The sequence below is a fragment of the Neopsephotus bourkii genome, unplaced genomic scaffold, assembly GCF_033783945.1.
Source record: "Neopsephotus bourkii isolate Nb327-2 ecotype Australia unplaced genomic scaffold, CSIRO-AGI_Nbou_v1 NB_1615, whole genome shotgun sequence".
Classification (NCBI taxonomy): Eukaryota; Metazoa; Chordata; class Aves; order Psittaciformes; family Psittacidae; genus Neopsephotus; species Neopsephotus bourkii.
Window position 1 is genome coordinate 5,923,377 of NW_026902090.1, and position 22,181 is coordinate 5,945,557.

General features: G+C 39.9%; 1 protein-coding gene across 2 annotated transcripts in view; it reads right to left on the reverse strand.

Annotated features, from left to right (window-relative positions):
* Positions 1–12,978, reverse strand: part of GPAM (glycerol-3-phosphate acyltransferase, mitochondrial) — a 46,743-nt gene extending 33,765 nt beyond the window's left edge. Inside the window, exon 1 of one of the 2 annotated variants that reach the window (XM_061372673.1) lies at positions 12,856–12,978. In XM_061372673.1, the coding sequence (XP_061228657.1) occupies positions 12,856–12,860 (5 nt within the window). In that variant the 5' untranslated portion in view covers positions 12,861–12,978. Of the gene's footprint in view, positions 1–132; positions 277–12,855 lie in introns of those variants that run through there. The other variant, XM_061372676.1, reaches the window with a different exon arrangement.
* Between the last annotated feature and the right edge of the window lie 9,203 nt (positions 12,979–22,181).

The window sequence follows — 22,181 nt, forward strand, 5'->3', positions numbered from 1 at the left end:
AGCGCCCGTCGCCATCGTGCGGGCGCCGCTGCGAGCCGCCGTACCCCTCCTTGACGGGAGTAAGCGGCCGCGGGCCGCGTAGGTGCATGAGCAGCGTTCGGCCGCCGTCTCGCTGCCAGACCGCCTCCTCACCCGCTCCTCCCGGCGGCAGACACTGTTCTGCCCTCAAATCAGAGCTGCCAACAGGGAAAAACGCTGGGAAAAGGATGTAAAATCGTGTTTCTACGGGCTCGTAGCGGCTCTGGGCTGCAGCTGCTGTTGAAATGAGAGCAGTTGCGGAAGGTTCGGGACAGGCATCGATCTGCCCACCCGGCCTTGCAGCGGTGCCAGTTTGCCTTTTACTGAGTGCAAGAGTAAATGTTGATTGAGATTGCTGCATATAAACAAACATGGGCCGAGAGGGAATTTGGCTTTGGCAGACGGGCTATTTAAAGATAGCTTTTCCGTGGCTTGACTTACAGAGCTATGGAGGGCGAGCACCTACGTTTCTTTGAAGTCTGAGTCTTCATGGTTGGTCTAAACAGCGCAACACAGGAATAAAGTGACAAAATGCAAGGCATCATTTTATGGTAATGCAAATATTCTAGTCATAAATTTAAGCAACCCAAGGAGGTATTCTCTTAGAGGCCTCACTTCTAGATGGTATTTTTAATATATTACAAACAAGAATTGTTCTGTAAGAATTACAAACACTTTTCACATGGAAAGTGTGTAAGATGTGATGGACAAACCCCAGACTACTGCGTGCATGTGTGAGCTGCCCCGCTTCCCATGAGTGCCTCCCAGGGAATAGCACACAGATACTAGACCTGATACTTCACAAGCAGCATTCTGCAGTTCATGTGTCTGAAGAGATTTTGAATACAAATTTTCCTCCTTTAGCAAGACAAGGTACTCTACTGTGTTGCAGAGTGGACTACGGAATATAAGACTTTTGAGACAGAGTAGCGAGATGTACAACTCAAAACATGTATTTCTACATAATACAGAGTACAGCATTTGTGCATAGCAAAGCACCATTTTTTATGGCATCACATTCTGTATAAAGGACAATCTCTAATTGTATTTCTTACTACAGCACATACTATAGGTTTTCCCCCAGTTTTCTTATAATCTGGTCCAAGAATTTCAAATTTGATGAGCAGTTCTATGTGTCAGTTCTAGTGAAGGAGGGTTGGTTTAAATAGTGCCAAACACCCACTTTCAAGTTGTGGTCTTAAAAAGCAACATAGCCAGAATCTCTGGCCTCTTCTGAAGTACAAGCCCATAACTGTCTGGCTTTATAACAAAGCTTTTGACGTTATATCAATTTTTTGTGGAGCTGAATTCCTGAAGGTCAGCTGGGAAAGAAGGAGCAGATTCTGCTTTCATCTGGGTCTACTGCAGCTAAGTGGATTTGTAACTTCTTCACTAACCAGAGCCCAGCCCAGCAGGCCATCCATAGGGAAAGACAATACCATCAGAGAGGCACAGTGCTGCTGTCAGATTTGTGTGATCTAAGTTGTTGCATCCTTATCTCTGCTCCACTAGCATAACGAGCATCTTGTTGGGTTGGTGGAGTTGTTGAGGCCAGAGACGTCTGATCTCCAGTCCTGTGGTCCAGCCAGTCAGCAGGGCCACATCCCACACTCAGGATTACATGGATTTCGTCCTAGGTGCATTGGAAGCATCAAAAGGAGAAACCCTGAGCTCCATTCAGGAAACTGAAATCCAATGTTACAGCACGTATTTTCATAAGCCTTTGCATAAAGAGCAGATCACAGTAGTCAAAGTCCCAGTATAATGCTGCAGCCCACATTTTGGTCATTGCTCACGCCCCAAGCATACGAAGGATGTACACCTGTTAGAGCATGTCCACAGGAGGGCTACAAAGATGATCAAAGGGCTAGAGCACCTCTCCTATGGAGATAGGCTGAGAGAGTTGGGATTGTTCAGCCTGGAGAAGAGAAGGTTCCAGGGAGACCTTGGAGCAGCTTCTAGTGCCTAAAGGGGCCTACAAAAAAACCAAAGAGGGACTTTTTATAAGGACATGTGGGGATAAGTCAAAGGGTAATGGCTTTAAAGCTGAAAGAGGGTGGATTTAGACAAGATATTAGGAATATATTTTTCCCTGTGAGGGTGCTGAGGCACTGGCACAGGTTGCCCAGAGAAGCTGTGGCTGCCCCATCTCTGGCAGTGCTCAAGGCCAGGCTGGACAGGGCTTGGAGCAACCTGCTCTAGTGGAAGGTGTCCCTGCCCATGGCAGGAGGTGGGAACTAGATGAGCCTTAAGGTCTCTTCCAACCCAAACCATTCTATGATTACTTCAAGGATGGGTCAGTCTGTGTAAGACTGTGTGCAACAGGGAAGCCAGAGCTGTTGACTAAAGTAACAGAATTATCTCAGAAGTCACATTGAAGGAGAAGATTCAACAACTGAATTACATGAAAACTGAATATAACAGATGGTAATGAATGGTTGCATCTGTTGTCTAAGAAAATGCATGAAACACAAGGCAGTTAAAATTCTTATTAGTAGCTGCTTTACATTATAAAGGACAATTGATATTGCTTACACACAACTTTACCTTCTCTAGGCATGGAATCACTTGTTTTTCCCCTTTCACACATAAAAGTAGGGAACCAAGTAGTAGTGCACTCATTTTCATAATCCTGTAATGTAACTCAGAGCAAACTGTCAGCTGCCAAGTATAAAGCAAGCTTGTCTGCTTCCATGAGAGATGAACTGTAGCACATTCAGAACCTAATACGGCTCTTTGCTTTGTTTTTTGTCTCACATGCTTTTATACTGTTCTATTTTTCAGGTTGCAAACCAATTATTTCTGTGATATAAGTAATACAGAAAACAGAAGAAAAGCCTCAATAGTTTTATCATAATTTTATGCAGTCTCCAGAGTCTGATTTTAGTAGATTTTATGAGAAAACTGCTTAGGCTATTCTCTAGACTGTTTTGAAAAGAATAGTGAATAGATACAGTGTTTTACACTAACATAGTGATTCTGAGTAATAAAATGTTGTTTCTGGTATTATTGTAGTGCAGATTTTTTCTAACTGTAGGAAATTCTTGGCTTATTGTAAAATAAATCCACAGATAATTTTGGCACTCACTTGAAAAGGACACAGAGTTACTCCAATGGCAATTGCAGCTCAGATCTGTTTACAGGACACACTGGTGCAAATCCTCAGGCTTAGGAGTAAAATCTTGTTTCAGTACTGAGAGTTTGGTGGTGATGTTGTGTTGCCATGGAATCAAGCAAATGGGAAAAAGTTTGGAATGCCGTAGGGGAACAGCCTTTCAGAGCTGCATGTGCTCCAAAAAGTTCTAATACAGCTGGGTCCCGCTTCTAGTAAAGGGGGACTCTGTTCTGCTGCCATTGAAGTGCATGGGAGGCTTGCCACTGACCCCAGTATGAGCAGGAGCATGCCTAAGTTTTGCAATCCATCTTTTTAAACTTCTTAAACTGAGGTGTTTACCATGCCAATGAGTCCAGGGAGGTAATTTGCATATGATGGCAAATCAGCAGAACCCTGGCTTTGTGTGAATAAGCTGCTGACCACATTGTGCATAGCAGCCTACAGATGAGAAGGAGCTGGCAGGACTCTTCTTTTAAATAATGATTAGTCCTTCCTATGTTTAAATTCCTCGTGAAGCTTCCAGTGGAGTTCAACAAAGTACCTGTTTGCTAGACAATGCTGTGGGCAGGAGGAGGGAGAAAGGACCAGGGGGACTTCTTTTTATATTGCTTCTACCCTGGGTCTGTGCTCCCAGCTCATTCCCAGTGATTCCCATGATGTCACTTTTAGTAACGGAGACATGTTTACAAAAGAGTACACAGCATCCTCTTGAAAAAGAAACTTTCAGCCCTGGGAGTGCTACAAAAGTTAGAAACCAAAAACGGCGTGAGGAGGGAGTAAAGATCCAGACAGAGGTTCTTTGTGTGCCATGACCGAACTTGACCTCACATGACTATGAACAATAATGAATATGCAATTTGGCCATTGCAGAACTCGATGTCAGCAGCATTGCCTTTGGTATACAATATATTAAAAGCATCTCAGAATGGCAAGTGGCCATGAAATGGACTGATAAGATTGTACATAGAAATGGTTTGGGTATAGTTTATATCTCCTTTCAAGACAAATGATTTCTTCTATTTCATCTGCTTTATCTTGAGAACAAATGCAGAACTCATTAAGAGTGCATTGATTCCCTCCTATGTAATGTAGCACATCGTGTTTCTGTAATTTCTTCTCATTCAAATATCATATTTGTTACTGTAACTTTGGAGAGATAAGGGCATTTCAGCTCAAGCTGCTCCTAGCTTTTCTCTTGAACTTGCTCCATTAGTACAAAAAAGGCTTTTGTTCTAACAGAACAAAACTGGGACAAAATGAGTAAAATTAACTTTTGCACTTGCACTCTTAGCCCCATTTGTCTATCAAGCAATTACACACATACCTGTATTATATATAAATCAGGAAATCTTCACTATCAAAAGGAATTTGCCAACATTTTTAATTTAGGGATGATGAATGGCAGAATTTGGAATAAGATTCTCCCATGCTCGGACCTTGAGCAATTATCTGCTGTAACAATGCAAACTTGCCCATGCCTGCTGTGAATAGGGGGTACATTTTGTAAGGGCGGTTATTTCTGTTCTCTCCTTTTGTTTGCTGAGGGTATTTGAGAAGCTGACATTTTAGCTGAGAGTTGATTTTGTCTAAAAAAATAGCACAAATGAAACAACTAATTTACTGTATATAGGCCCTAAGTACTCTTGAATACCCCAAAGATATTAGCCACTTGTGAATTGTTAAAAATGAGTATGTGTGTGGGACTCTGGTTATACAAAGGGTAAATCTACGTTTCTATTTGTGGGTATTTCAAGTTTCACTAATGACTTTATGTCAATCCTAATGGACTACTACTTGTTGCCAACTTGCCTGCAGAAGACAGACAGAAGAGTTTCTTCTCATCTGGTCCCCTCTCGAAACAAACAGCCAAGGAATAAAGGAATAAAGAAACCCAAAGCTGAGGGCAATATAGAATCATTGAATAGTTAGGGTTGGAAAGGACCTTAAGATCATCTAGTTCCAACCCCTCTGCCATGGGCAGGGACACCTCGCACTAGACCATGCACCCCAAGGCTATGTCCAGCCTGACCTTGAGCACTGCCAGGGATGGAGCATTCACAGCCTCCCTGAGCAACACATTCCAGTGCCTCACCACCCTCACAGTAAAGAACTTCTTCCTTATATCCAATCTAAACTTCCCCTGTTTAAGTTTTAACCCATTACCCCTTGTCCTGTCACTACAGTCCCTAATGAAGAGTCCATCCCCAGCATCCCTATAGCCCCCCTTCAGATACTGAAAGGCTGCTATGAGGTCTCCACGCAGCCTTCTTTTCTCCAGGCTGAACAGCCCCAACTTTCTCAGCCTATCTTCGTACGGGAGGTGCTCCAGTCCCTTGATCATCCTCATGCCCTCCTCTGCACTTGTTCCAACAGTTCCATGTCCTTTTTATGTATACACTATTTTGAAAAAAATCAGCATCTCATTAAAAAATCTGTGACTCATCCTTGAGAGACTGCAAATTGTTCTAGAATAACACACCCCTAATTATTATAAGATGCTAGGCAAGTCTTTCATCAGGATCTCAAAAGGAGGTGCTTTTCACTGCTTGGATTTGTTCTATTGTGCAGTTGTTGGCTTTAGAAGGACTTGTCATATTCTATAATTTAAAGCACTGTAGATAATAGAAGTTGGGATCACAGGCAGCTCTTTCAACTACCATTGCAGAAGAGTCTTTGCAACAGATTATATAACCCAAGTGTTGGATCACATAATATCCCACTTCTCTCATTTTTGGGTATTTGGGACCTTAGTCAAGGTTCTGCTGTATGAGCCACTGGAATAGTCTTAATGCCTCTGACATGGAACATAGACTCAGCCAGGTGGGAAAAGACCTTTAAGATCATCCAGTCCAGCCCTTACTCCAGCACTGCCAAGGCCACCACTAACCCATGTCACTGAGGGTCTTGTCTACATGGTGTGTGAACACTTCAGGGACGGTGACTCCAGCAGTGCCCTGGACAGCCTGTTCCAGTGCCTGAGCACCCTTTGGGGAAGGAATTGTTCCTCAGCTCCATCTAAACCTTTCCTGGTGCAGTTTGAGGCTGTTTCCTCTTGTCCCATCCCTTGTTCCTTGAGAGCAGAGATCAGCCTCCTCCTGGCTCCATCCTTCTGTCAGGCAACTGTAGGGAGCGGTAAGGTCCCCCTTGAGCCTTCTCTTCTCCAGACTAATTTAGGACTTGCTGGTTGGGAAATTTTCTCAGACCTTTGGAGACATATTTGCAAACACCTTGGGTGGGTTAGGAGAGCGTCTTAACTGTTCTGACCTGATACAATGATCCTGATGCAGGCTTCCATATATTGCAATGAAGGCTTTACAACCCCAATATTTTCCAATCTCCTATTTAGTTCTCTCTTCTGCAGGTGAACAGAGAGGCATGTGCAAAGGGCAATACACCCTGCCCCCCAATTTACCCAAGCAGACAAAACGGATTCACTGAGCTGGGCTTTGCAAAGAGCAAGCAGGAACCAAAATTTCCCATAGATGCCTAAATACCTTTTTCTGTTTTGGTAAGTCAGTCTCCCCAAAACATACAAAGTCTCCAGGCTTTAGTTTATCATAGATATATATAATTAAGTAACTGAAATTTTATCTCTGAGCACAGTCAACAGAAAGAAAACTATAAATTTTATTTCAGTACTACCAAAGTAACTGAGAACCCTGACAAAAGCAGGTTTTTTGCCTTTGGCCTTCTCTTCACACTGATCTGGCCACACCAGTTGTTACATTTCAGTTCTGACATTCAAGTCGTGTTGAGTAATTTTCCCACAATGTTTCCCAAATAAAAACATTTTTTTCCCACTCATGTGTCTCCTGGATCTGGAAACTGCAGAAAAAATATCTCCTTGTTTAGGATCTAAGACCCAGCCGACTATTGTATTGCAGTGCTAGATTTCACCATCTATCAATGATCATTTGACCAAAATGATACGAACTGACCTGGCAAAAACATACTTTTTCAATTACTAAATAACAGATATTCATCTCACAACATGATAAAACCCTCCTTAGGGCTGGGGTTTTTTACTTGTTGAAGCATAACCTAATACTTTCCCAAGCACCTTATATCTTCGTGAGAGCAGAAATCTTTTTATGTGTATATCCAAAACTATTAAATTGCTTAGTTATTCCAAGATAGTCACCTGGAATGGCAGGGATCTTGAAAAGGATATCATTTATTGCTAAGAGATTATGTTTTTGCAACCCTGGCCTTTGCCATCTATAAAAGAACAGTGCATATTACTAGCTTGGTATTTCACACATGACAAACCATTGCTTCAGGAAAATTACATGGGTCATAGTATGACAGGCTGGTTTCATAAAGCTGTTTGTGGCTTAGGACTGAATCACTCCACAGCTTCTTCAGATTTAGGATAACACAGGATCATATATGCTGTGTTTATTCTTGCTGCACTTTCACCTTTGCTTCTCTCTGTAGGAGGGGTAAAGCAACAGTGGTTTCTGTAGGGTTCTTGTTTGAACTGAAGCAAGAGATTAGACTACACATTCCCTTGCAGCAAAATACCCTCGGCTGTAGGACAGAGGTGTTTTGAGCGAGGTCCTCTGGGGGAGAGAAATGATTGATGCCTTTCATTAGGACCTAATCAGCTTAACCTGAGGTACAAGAGAAGCTTCTATCAGCTTTTGCCTTTAGGATGCCAGTGTCAGAGAGACACAAAGTTACAAAAAGAGCCCATTTCATCCAGCATAAAAAAATAGGCACGTTTGAGCACCTATCAATCCGTGTGATTTACTGAACATGCCACAGGGGTTTAGGTAAAATAAAATTCGTGCAATGTGTCATAAATTCAGATTGAAAGGCAAGATGAGGAGCCTCTTGAAGCAACAGTGTTTTATTTCTTCTGAGGAACTGGCAAAAAAAGAAAAATAAAGGCCAGTAAACTATAGATACCAGTTCTGTATTTTATGATTGACTTTTTAATGTTATGGATTTACTACACCAGTCTGATTTTATGAAATATAAAAAGTACTGATTAGGCCAGTATGCTTTGAATGTGTATTCGGAAATCTCCTTTAGTGATCAGAATGTACTGGGCATGCATTTGCCTTGGGGTCTTCCTTGCAAAAGGTTTTCTTCTCTTTTTCTATGTGTGCTACTGCAGTGCCTCCAAGATCGAACAGAGCTGCACCGCTCAAACTAAGAGGTGTTTCCCCACCAGCTTTTTTCATAAAAGAACTTGCTGTGTATTTCCACGTGTGACGTTTCTCAGATATGTTTTTGTGGATATTTAGTATTTCTTAGAAGCAAGTTTAGGATGTGCTAATGAAGTTAATGAATAAAAAGAAAATAGCACTTGAGAAGCACAGGCCAGACTGGAAATCGGAGAAGGCTCCTATGCAGTTAAAGCGTAATTTCTGGAACAGACTTTCAAGAGTATTATGGGGTAAATATCAGCCTGAAATCCAGCTACATCACAGGACCATCCTTACTTTTTTGGCCATTCATTATTCAGTTTCAGCATCTCTGGTAGACCATTAGTACATATAAGCCAAGAGGTACCATCAGTAATCCTAGTATGATGAAACATGGAGCAAAATTGTTTACACTAGGAGCACTTGTTGCTAAAAATGTCTTAGTTACTATATTTTAACTAATATTCCAGCACTAGCATAGATATGTTATATTTTTCTGACCAGCCCTCAAGGTGAGAGTGAATACATTTTGAAACATAATCTATTTTCTTATTAGGTGGTGTTAAGTCTCCTAAAACCTGGATCAGGCAGATCTGGAGAAAAAGCTGTCCATATCTCTGTACTTGCAAAACTTGGAAGCAGAACAGTGCATGATCAAAGAGTCCAAATGCCATTTTGCAACTTCGTGATCAGTAGCATGATCCAATCTCTCTGCTCCCTGTTCTATCTGTTCCTGTGCAAAATCGGTGTAGGATGTTTCCTGACCACGACCACAGATGTGCCATGTCTCACATTCTTGTAGTCAGGTGATACTCAGAATTGAAAAGGTTCCATATGAAGCAAAGTATGCATTTTCAGAAAACCATACCAGAAAATATATTCTGATGGAGCACTCCAGTAAAGATATGCCTTAAATCTACCTTTTGGGGTTTGTTAAGGTATTGAAATTAATAATTTATAAAGGTGTTATGTTAATGTTAGAGAAGAAAAAAAAGTGTTTTTATAGCTAACATTTCAAATTGCAACTCTGTCCACAATCCTGATTTAAATTTAAATTTAGATTTAAAAACATTTTTGCTGAACTAAAATTCCTTTCCCCATGCCCATTCTTTTGAATTTCTTCTATTTCGGGCTCAACTCTGCATTTAGTATACCATCTGAGATAAACTTCTCTTTGCTCAGTATGCATCTGTACTTAGCCTAACTAAAATTAGATTAAATAGAAGAAAAAAGGCAAAGCCAATAAAAATAGTATACAATTTAAAAAGAACCTCAAGAAACAACAACAAAACACAACAAAACCAAGCCTAGTGACCTAGTGAATGTTGACTATGTCTTCTTCTGATGCCTTCTCTATCTACACGTTACTGTGTTTTAGCTGATATAGCCAGACATCCTTGGGGTAAAATCATAGCATGGCAAAAGCCAATGGCAAAACTCCCACTCTGACCATTGCACTGATATGTTCAATGAATATCACAAAACTTATATACTGTATCACAACAGGACAACCACAGCTACCTACTTTCTGAGCCCTATTTGAACTTACAATCTACACTTCTGTATTAAGCATTTGACTTATGTAGGAAGGATTTTAATTAATATAAGATTCATCCACTAGTAATCTCTGAAACCATGCTTGCATTAGCTCTTTATCAGTTGTGCTGTGTGCAGGATGCCTCATGGAGCTGCAATCTATGTATCCTTACATAATAGGCATTAAGAAGCAGTTACACAACTTAATGCAAACACCACCAACAGGTGGAAATCCATGGCACAGGCAGGATCTTGAGTAATCATCAAAGCAGTGCCAGAAAGTAAATTCTACCTACAGAAAACATTCGTGGTTTGTTTTGTTTTATTCATGTTAAATGCATTTCAGGGGATGCTCTGCATTTCAATTGCTGGTAGCCATAATACAGTCTGCTACAAAGCAGCTTTTTGTTGTGAACTGTTTATCCTTCAAAACCTGTTAATACAAACTTTGACCAAGACTGCCACAAACTGTGTGTGCACTTCAACTCCTATCTTTACTGACTGCAATAATAAACTTTTGGTCTAAAACAAACAGGTCATTAGCAAACAGATACTTTTGTGCACTGTGGTTACTTGGGCCTCTCTCCTGCTGTGATCCCGTTTTTCACTCACTTTTCACATGCTTAGTGTGTGATGTCTGAGCACAACTGACAGGGCCTTGCAGCTTTTTCTGATCTATTAGAATTTGAAGAATATGCTCCATTTCTCTGTGCACAAAGTTTATCGGTGTCCCTTACTTGTAACTGTTAATTCAGGCGTTCTCAGGTGTTAACTTAGGTCACAGGGTATGTCGAAATTCAAGCAGCCATGCCCACATATTCTGAATTCAAGAAGGGATATCCAATTATCATTGTACTACCTTCAGGATAATTTTTAAAGTTGATGCAGTTTCTCAATGAATAAATTCTGTTTTGTGAGAAAGGAGCATTCCCAAACCCTGCTTAGATACTTTATAGTGCAGCAGCTGAAGTGCTATACAGAAAGTTTTATGTGACAGCTTACAGTCACTTTTACATCAATAGAAATTGGGATGACTACAAATTTCTACTGGTATAACAAACCAGACTTTTTTTCCTCTGCCATTACAAAAGGCTGACATGCATGGCAAGACATAACTGTGTGGTGAGAAATACTTTTTGAAAGATGCATAGTTTATCACAATTTAACTACATTAAATCTTTAGAAATCACTCTGGTATTTTAAACAGCATCAGGGCTGGAAGAAGACACAGAGCTTATGTTTTAATATGTGGCATTGTCTGCTTCCTTGACTGAGGCATTCACAATGGTTTAAGAGGTAAAGTGTTTGAAGCAAATGCATTCAAACGGTAGTTCTGTGTGACTGGGACACACAGAATTGGACTGTATTCAGGGGAACAGGAATGCTGAAAGAGGAGAAAATTTAGGTTTTTACCTTCTTCACAGCCTGATAAAAATCCACACATCCAACTTTGCTTCTAACCCACTAGTCTAAAAAGGCATTTTATTTCCCCTGTTGAGACTCCTGGTTTTTGGTTTCCAAGTCTCCAAACATAATCACCTGGAAATACTTAAATACACACATTTAATCACTGAAAAGCCTACCCAACAAAGGCCAAGGACCAGGTTTAAGAATCATCTGAAAATCTGACCCATCCTAATTTACCTTTCCTAATATTTTTCCCTCCTCTCTCAACAGAAACACCATTCCTTTGGGTTTTTTCTGGTTAAAACTCGCTAGTGACAAAATATACCCCTCCGCTGGGAGGTGTGCAGTGAGCTAGATGGGGAAACAGTCAATCTGAAAAATAAGTCATCAAACCCATCATGCTGGTCCAGCCTTAGAGGCAGCAGAAGGGTGGGAGAAATAACTGAGGGAACGGCACAAAGTGTCAGAACCATTAGAAGACATGTATGTGGAGCTGTGCTCAGAGTCATATCCTTCTGCTTGTGAAGAATAGTTCTGTTTCCTGTTGTTGGATGAGAATACAAACATGGGGGAGGGAGACCCCCAGTAGGAAAACAGACTTCATACAGAATGGGGTCAAATCACAGTTTTAAAAAGTAAATTCTTTACATGGTTATCCAGGTTAAGGCTTAGTTCTGTTTTCTGGGAGTGAAGAAAGGGAAAATAACTTATAACAGGCCTTTTCCTGCATTTGAATTCCAAGTTAAAAATAAAAAGTAATCCGTTTTGCTTGTATGCCTACACTTCCCTTTAATAGAATATAATTGTATTCATTCCCTAATTAAGCTAAATTCCATTTGTCAAACCCTTTAGAGTTTTAGTGTCAATGGGAATAAACACCAAAGTAAGTTTTTCTTGAACAAGGTGTTTTTCTCAATGTGGTGTTTTGCTATGAGTTAAATCCAATTCAGGCGTGCTTGAAAACACTATAATTATGATGGTAAGGAACATAATCTTTTTCTTAATGAAATAGGTTTCCAAAGCGGTTTCTACCACCTATGGTTTGGAAACCAGTTTACTGTCATATAGGCTACTTCCTTTCATTGCCTGCTATAGGCAAACTGCCATTTTATCTATATACATGGTCAAAAACTCTGGATATTAACCTAAGGATCTATGAGTACAGAAGATCTGGAAAATGTGATGAAGCATTTATTTACTATATTCTGAATTACTTTTAACTTCATCTTAATTTTTTTAATCCTTCTTTGTACTGGTTATTCCAGAATTGTCTGTCATCTATGACATCCTAATTGTATTGCTTTAACACAGGTAAGTACAACATATCATCCCACAGGCTTATTTCCAATCATAGATTTCTCTGCCTCGATTAAAAAATAACAATAAAGCAACATATAAAAAGATAATTGCAAAACAGGCAGTGGTTCTGAAAGAAATTGTGGTGCTCTCTCCCAAATAATCCAGTTTGCTTTGCCCAGTGCAAGACAATGGGTGTGAGAACATGAAAACCATCTATTTCCCACCCTTCCCTCTGCCTGCCAGCATCCTGAGCACTGTATGGGCACTTTTAACTTATTTTCTTTTCTTTTATGCAAAAAAATAATGACAAAATAGCCAGTGTCTTACCACATCCAGCCGATGTGTGGTCAGGAACAAGGACATAAAATCTGCCTGGGTGAAGCCCGATTGATATTTAGAGAGGAGGTACCCAGGAGACTTGCCAGGGATGATCTCTGTCCCCTGCTATTTTATCTGTCTTGCTAAGGCATTTACACTTCTCCCATTACTTCAATGCCAGAATATATATATGAACATACGGCTATTCTTACCACACTCAGATAGGGTAAACAGATTACATGGGTTATTCTAGGTCAGTAGTTTGAAGCAGAACAGATCATCACACAAGCTTCACAAGCTCTTTTTCAGTAGAAAGTGTTTAGGTGGTGTTTATACATTTCTGTATAAACCAACAACTAACCCCATTCCCAAAGTATCCAAGTGTTTCTCAAGCATTTATGCTTAAATTGATCTTGAAGGTTTTATTGGACATGAACAAATGGTTGAGATGAAGTGGTGTTTGACTTCTAGTAGTTCCTTTTGGTGCTATCTTGACAGCTATGGCTTCAAGATAAGTATATTTCATAATAAGACTTCAATATTTCTATTTTAGTCAGTTGTTTTAGTCATAGAGTGCCCAATAAGAATATATTTCCCCCATTGCCCATATTCTCATAAAATTAATTTCTGTTAGACAAAGATGCCATTAACCTACTCATGCCTTCAGGTTTTCGAAGTTAGACTATCCAAAGATGCTTTAAAGAGCATAATACCTGAAATTGATTTGGAAGAAAAACATACCTGCTTACATGCGTCAGTAAGTTATACACAAAATATAAATATATGAATATAATCTTGTTAATTTATTGAAGCCAGCAGTGAGATTTCTGGGTGGGACAGAGTCATGTTAACATCTGCTATGAGTGATGTAAGTTCAGGCTGATGGTTGGATGTCATCTGGTAGCTTCTCCTTTAGAGGTACCCATTGCTGGGCAGCCGAGTAACCCATTGTTGGCCAGCTGAATAACCCATTACTGCATACTCTATGCCCCTTTCTCCATGAACTCTACACACCTGCTTGCCACAATGGGAGGAATAATGCTTTTTACACAAGCCTTTATGATTCCCATATTATACCATACAGTCAGAAAGTATTAATGTGTTTATGATTGTCTATAAAATGGCAAAATACCACCCTGCTAGGATGTTGGCAAATATACTGAACTATTATTTGGAGAAGCTCTTAAGACTGCTGAGTGCTAAGTCCTGCAAGAGAAAGTAATACATGATCCACCAACACTTGGTTAACACACACTCCTGTCATCCTTTACAACCTATGCAACCTTTACAGTCTCATGGGCCTTGGTAGCCAAAGGAAATCCAGCAAAGCCTGGATTGCTAGAAATTAGTAATAGGCTTAACAACACTTGGCAATGAAAAGTAGTGTGCTCACTATGTTGGCATCTTTTCCCTTAAAGCACCTAGCATTCTAGTTTAATCTAAATATTTTTCATCTAGTACCATCCTTCTAACACAATGAATTATTGTATCTCACATCATTTGGAAGTTGGACTACATGATGTTTGAAGGTCCCTTCAAGCCAAACTGTTCTATGATTCTATGATTTTACTGATGTGTTCATCCTCAGTAAGTTTAGTCAGCAGTAATTACTTCACGTTTCATTATGAAAATGTTTTTTTTTTTAGCCATTTTATTTTGTAAACCAACTCCTATTTAAATTCTTACAACAGAAAACCTGTGACCAATGAATGTACTGAAGGAAAAGCATACAAGTAAGATAATGTCATGAAATTCCATATGCCATAGACAATTTCTTCAACAATGTCATTGCAGCAATGTAGTCAAAGATGTTTTCAGCATCTATTTAATAAATTTCAACTCCTAGTGGTGGCAATTTGAGCTTAATAAAAATCGGGACTGGAACAGATGGTAACAATGCTAGACAGTTTCACAGGAAGCACTCAGTAGGTGACTTTGGGAAGTTATGGACTCCACCTTCCATATCTTGTCTATTTCAGCTGTAATCAGTGTAAGATTTAAGATTAATGTAACACATTAACTTTAATGTGGTGCAGTCAGATGTAAGAGCCAACCAATTCTCAAATGTTCTGAACAGCTTTTAATAATGTCTTGCACTAGAGCTGGTAGGATACCTTTTGCATGAAAGAATCAATGGCAAGTATTATATAAAGTTAGCCTTTATGGGAATTTTTGTTGTTGTTCAGCTCTCATTTCATCCAGAGAAATGAGTAATTTGGGCCCAATAACTTGTTGAAAAATGAAGATGTTAGCCCAGGAATGCTGCAGTACTGCTTTATGGAGATGGAGGATGAGCTCACAGTTTAATAGTGTCTTATCAATAACTTCATTATGTTTCAGGATGGATGTAGTTCATATGCTTCCTGCCTTCATTCTCCTCTCTGTGCCAGGATCTTTGGCTAGGTTATATGTGATGCAACATCTGCCCTGGCATAATGCATCTTGTGAGATATTTTCTGAGATAGCAGTTCATGCACTGAAATCCATCTCTCCATGTCTCTGCAGCAATATTTCTGAATAGACAAGGATTTCAGTTTTCCATCTCAGACATCTTTGGACAGATAGGTGAACACAGACTAACTTCCCTCTTTTCTCTTTACAGAGACAGCATTGCACATGCACGTGACAATATTTCCAGTAAGTTTAGCCATCCAGACCAGTTTGCAGCAGAAAAACATTAATAAATATTACACACATAAATTCAAGTCCTGACCCTTGAACATTTATTCAGCTGAATAGTGTCCTCTCAGGACAAGAATCTCAGTGATGCTGAAGAGGCCTGCAATACATGTATTACTCACAGGAGCCATGGTGCAAGACTGAAAAGTCACTTCCAACTCATTATGCATGTATGGTTTCAGTTCTCGTAATGGCAGGCTTACACAAATAAATGCATTTTAACTATACAGCAGTGGGAGTATGAAAATCTACAAGCATTCAACATAAGTGTCACAGCAATATGTGCAGTATACAGCTCTCCACAGCAACTGGGATTAGCTGATAGCTGCTGCTGTGCTATACTTCAGAGTTTTCCATGGAGAGGAAATAGGGCAGAATGAAGTCTACGAGGAGTTCTAACATTTTTACATCAAGCATGTCTAAATGTTCATAACAGGCCTTCAGAATTTCTATTTCAACCCCTGGGTAAACATACTGGGAAGAATACGAGTCAAGATGCAAGGACCATAAAAGACAATAGGAAACAAATCTGTGTATGAATAAGAGGAAGGAAAAAGTAGGTTTACTATTCAGTGGCAATGGAAATCTACTGATGAATGATGATGAGAAAGCTGAAATGTATTGTGTCTTTTCATTTTCCACTACTGCAGACAACTAACAATTCAGTGACTACTTTATCTAATTCCTCAAGTATCCTAGAGAAGGGTTTTTTTATATTCCGATTCTTTCCATGTGCCTACTTTAAAATATTCCCTAGCATGTTCTATTTTCTGACTTAAGCTCCTACCACATAATTAGAATTAATTTTGCTAAGCTTCAGGACACAACTAACTTTCAGATTGAAAGCCTTAAATAATTTCACTTTTTTATCATCTGCAATTTCATCTTATTTCATATTAAGTAGTAAACTTCTAACTTTCCTTTATCTTTCCTTTATATTTTCATTATAGAATCTTTTCTTCTTGCCTCTTTTATACTCCCTAAAATATGTATCAGTTCAGCTGTCCTGATTTTATTTCTATATTCTTGACTTTTATTCTCATCCTCAGATATCTCCTTGTTTCTATTTTTTATACACATTTCGTTTAGATTTGCAAGTCTCAAAAGTGATCCTAATGCAGCTTTGTCCACTGGGAGATGGAGTGGCACAGATACAGCTCACTCCACACCAGAAGATTCAGGTTTTAGTCTTCTTAAATATATCCTTACAAGAAATTAGACTATTAGATACAAACATCTAGGCAAATCCAGTTGCTGATAAGATGATATAATATGACTAGTGATACTCAGATGAGAGAAAACAGGTTTGGTGCTCATCAGGTGGGAAAGTCTGAAATGGCAAAACAGGAAACCATTGTGGCTTCTTAATCTAGAAGATTTAAACATCTGGAACAATATTGCATGTGTCATGACCACAACATTGTAACCCCAGCTCTGGCCCAAGAAGAGTTGTGATTCTGTCTCTCCGGCCATGTGCTAAACCCACAAGGTCTGTGTGGTACCAGGTGTTGCTCTAGTACACTCAGAAGGGATGATAATTTGGAGGTTTATTGAAAAAGCATTCATATCAAAAGTGGAGTGGACTTACATTATCCAAAAAGTCATACAAATGATTTGCCATACTCTGCTTCTCTGTCTGGTTTCTCTGTGCCTTCTACAGTCTAGAAAAAACATATCCTACTTAGTCCTGCTAATATGGAAAGATTACTGAGAGGAAAAATCTGAACTGGACTGAAGGGCAAAGGTATGGGGTGGGTTTCATCCAGCTAAGCTTAGATATCTGTATCTCTATCTCACTCTGGAAAGAGAAATTCTTTTCTAGGACACAGTTAATCTGATCCCAAAGTAGATGCCTCAAACAGATGCATTGCTCGTAACAGGCTCTCAAGGACCCTGTTCCTGCACTGAATACAACATTAGTTTAAGGTCACTATTCCAGGTACAAACCACTGACTTCTAGAGATAAGCAGGGTAAACTCCAGCCCAGCTGACAAGCCTCGACAGTATGGCACAAAGCAAATAAATGCAGAGTTTATTTAGATGCATAGGCCTGACATGGAGTCCAGAGACACCCACTGGAACAGCTCATGGAAACCATAGGCAGGGCTTTGAAATATGAAACTATAAACAACTTCAAACTCATCCTTAAAGGTTCAAATCTACTCCAGCAGTACTTTGCAGCCCATCTTCCCTGCAGGGTTCCTTCAGTCCTTGGAGTAGACATTATCCTCCCACTGAAGATCTCCAAGGATCTAGCTGCGATAGAGCTAATTATAGGTAATCTGCTGATGTATAATTAAATATGCTCACCAGCACAGTTTGTGGGTTGCTTGGTATGCTCTACTATGCCGACACTGAACTGGAATAAATACCAGCTTGAACTGCAGGAGATTATTGATCTGAAGCACCGGTTGTGTGACAAAGACAACCCAAGCTGGGATGTCAGTTAAAACAAATTCCCTTAAACAAGGATGCCTTGACATGTATGTATTGGGAGATACAAGTCTTCTTTAATCACAGTTAAGGAATCAGTATTTAATATTTACTTTTTACTACAGACCAGAGGAGGCATGGGCAGAACTACTAACCACTCATTGAGCTACAAATATAGTCAGAAGGGACAATTTTTCCACTAAGGAGACTGGAAGCTAAAAATACAAGGCAAAGGCTGAAGGGCAGCCAAATGCATGGGGTGATACTCTTTATCAGTGATCAAATGGCTGGTCTGTGTCCAAGGACTGTTCTCTGTCCCTCAACACTGGTTAAATACAGCCCAGAGACTGACAGTGGGGATGAGAAAAGCCTCTAGAGATTGCAGAAAAAAATGTTGCATGGAATGGTGCCTTTCACACTGTCCTTAACATGAAGCCAAAGATCTCAATCAGTACAAGACTGCATGAGTTACTGGCTACTTTTCTGTAAAACAGACAGCCGAATCTGCTTCTAAATGACTGACTCTACCAGCACTGTCTGAGGTCTGATAAAACCAGTAGTGGGGTTTGATTATGAGTAGTCTCAAATTGGATCAGAAAGTTGTTTTACAAGAAACCACTGTACAAATCACAACGTGAGCCTTCGGAGAGGTCCAAGGCACTGAAGAAATCCCAACTGGACTGTACACACAGGCTTGGAAAGGAGCTTTCTCCTATGCCAAAGTTCCCAAAGTGCCTCCATTCTTAACACAAGGAGCTGCAAGAAACAGGAATATGTTCTACACAATAATACAGAGTGATTCTGTCTTCTTCACCTAACAAAAGTTAAGCAATACAGAAATAAACATACCTTAACTGCGGAATCCTGGTTGGAAAGTCGAGGGGAAATTATGTCCTCCCAAAACCTCATGCAACCGTCACAGACACTGAGAGTTCAAAAATAGACAGGAGACACCCAGTGAGCATGATGGGTTTCAGAACAAAGTCCAAAATGTTCTGTTCAAGCCATTTCTTTGAAGCTACCATCAAAAATGAAACAGCCAAAGGACAAAACAAAACAAACCCAAACAATGAAACATGCATCAAAGTACAGGTAACAGAGTATGAAAAATCCAAAGAAACTACATGAGACTTCTGATTCCCTGTGCCAGGGCTAGCATGTAGCATGTACGTACTTGAGCATAACCGAATTTGTTCCTAGCCATGGTCTACTAAATGTATTTATATTTGGAATTGATCTATTGCACAATGTAATGAATAATACAGTAATAACAGAGAATAAATTAGTTTCCTTGGCACCAAGTTCTGGATAGTAATAATCTGCAAATAACACATGACTCATTGGCAATTCCCTTTCATATGCTAGTTTAAAGGGAACAATACTGAAGTTCATTAAATTATGCCCCTACAGTAATCCATATCCTGTTCAGGTAACCAGTTTATATAGGTATGGCTATGAGGTATATTGTCACTAGTCAGGGTCCTGAGACAAAAATTATTAACCAAAAGCAGTTATAAGAGAATGATGAACACGACATGAGTAAAGCAGTATATTTAGGCCATTACATCCACAACAAAACAACTGCTGTCACATAAAAGCAGAGCACAATCTACAAGTGAATTAACAGCTACCTATTTTACACGTGGGAGTGAGTTAGGTGGGTTTTGTTCCCAAAAGAAAGTGCAGGTAATTTGGTTTGGAAACAATGCCTTCAATGTTAAGATCATAAAACTTTAGTTATCGCCATGGGTTATTTCAACAAGAACGGCAGAAGACATGCCACCACATCACAGGAGAATTCCTGGCCTGCTTGACATTCAGTCAAGAAATGCCTCCTTTCTGAGCATTGCTTTTCACTCTTGATTGAGTTTATAAGAACAACACAGAGAGTAGAAATTCAGCACAGGGGAGACAGGCAGCGGACACAACATGCTACCAAACACTGCGTAGTTAATTACAGCTGTGGGATCACACTCAATTGATAGTGTGGGCCAAATATTCTGGGGTTTCTTAATTGCTTGTTGCTATATTAGCGTTACTTTTATAGTGATTAGAAAAGAGGTGACTCATAGATGAGCCACCACAGGCATGACAAGTATTTCAAACTGGAAAGAAATGCACTGGTCTGTCCTGATGCAGATCCACCAGAGAGTAAGGCAGTGAAAATGAAAGGGAAACTTATAGCAGATAAAATATTTTACTTAGGCCACACATGTTATTAAATACCTATTAGACATGAGTAGCATAGAGTCTTGTGGGGAACAAAACTGATGAAGTCAGGTCCACCATGCAAGCAGTTCAGAAAGACCAGACCCTTCTGGAGCTGAGAACCTGAGAGCAAATCCTCACTGTCACTCCATGGCTGATTCACATATCCACAGGTGGGTGCTTAGCTAATGGGTGTACTTACACCCACAGTGGAACACACACCAGCAGGCGTGCACTTCTATCCTGATTCAGGATAACATATCCACACACTGAAGAAGAACCCACGCTTCTCCAGGGTAATTTTCTGGTCTGTGCTAAGAGCATATTCTGCCACTGTTTTGTGCTCCCATCCCAATTTGGCCTCCCATCTTATATCTTTTTTCTCATTCATTTACCTGCTTGCATTTCTTTTGCCTTTCAATGTTTTTCAAAACCAAAGAAATGCTATGCAAAAGCCGTGATAGTGCAATATTTACCCAGCAAGGCCAGAAAGATGGCAAAAGCTACCTGACATGCAAAGATGGGGGAGAAGTACAAACAAGGGCAGTCATGCCAGACACTTTCAGAAGTATAGCCAAAGGCAGGGTCAGAGAGAGCAGAACGGTCAGAATCCTATCCTGAGCACTGCAGTAAGATTCAAGAGGTACTCATGTAAGTCATCACCAACCTCAAGATGCTAAAAAATATGTTCCAATTTCTCTTGCACTGTGTAAGAAAGAAAGTCCTTACATCAGAAGCAGCTGTTTCCTAGTGGAAGATTTTTGACCACAAAAGATTGTCTAGATCTCTAGAAGGTATCACTTTAGGGCAGAACTAAAAGCAGGACTATTGTTTCACCTCCTATCAGCTGCTAGTTGGCTATTTAGAAACTCATTAACTTCCTTAAGAGACCTTGACCCTAATTAGTGCCTGGACTGATCAGCCTGCCCCTTTCTCCTTCACCTCTGCCTCTCAGAGCCTTCCACAGTCATTAAAGGAAACCATACTCCTTTTTCCCAGTTTTAAAAACAGAATTTATTGAGCTATCAGGATCTGCAAACAGCTGTTGAATTCTGCCTCGGAGCTTACCAGACCACTCCAGAATTCTCCAGTTTGCTTTGACACCCAGTTTGCTTTGACACTCTAATTCTTCATGCATATCACTCTTAAATCCTTCTTAAGCCAAACTCTGTATTTCCTTTCCTTTGCCATTTGTACAACAGAATCTGTTTTAATTGTGATTGAAGTGTCACCAGGGCCATTCAGCCAACTATACTGTTAATGCCAATCCTGCAGACTTTTTAACACTATCATTGAGAGGGAAATGAATAAAAAATTAGCTCATTCCATGTTCCAAATTTATAATGTATTCTGTATGTAGGTATGTACCTGTATGCTCCACAATACTGACAAAAAGAACCTATCAGTATAATAGAAAGGACTTTTCACTTGAATATCTGTCTAAAGGGATGCAGTTAATCATACTAAGTTCAATAACTGTGAGCTGAAAGAGAAACTGTAGAAAGCAGAATGAGAAAAGCTATGAGTGCAAAGCATAAGCACAGTGTTACTCAGACACACAGCTGAATGCAAACGGACAGCTTATGCAAAATGTTTTTTATTTCCTGAATAAACTTTCAGCGTGTCTGTACAGGAAAATAAAGGTTGCCATGCCCTGAAACTGGTGAGTTTAGATGGCTGGACCTGTTTCCACTGCTGCACAGCCACAGGTGCACTCATAGTCCAGCTAAAGCCAGCCTCTTCCCAGGTAACTGTGATAGTCCTTATTCACCAAAATAAGGGGAAGTATTGTCCTTGCACATGGACTAGCTGAATAGTCAGTCCAAGGGCTGCACAGCAGTAATACTACTGTAACACCTCTCTAATTAATCTAATTACTGTAAATGCCACCTAAAGACTCTTATCTTATTGTGGGTATGCACGCAGATCTCCCATTGGCATTACAGGAAGGCATACTGCAGCCATCATAATTCATTATCATAATTATATATTAATCATGACCCTAGATTTTCTTT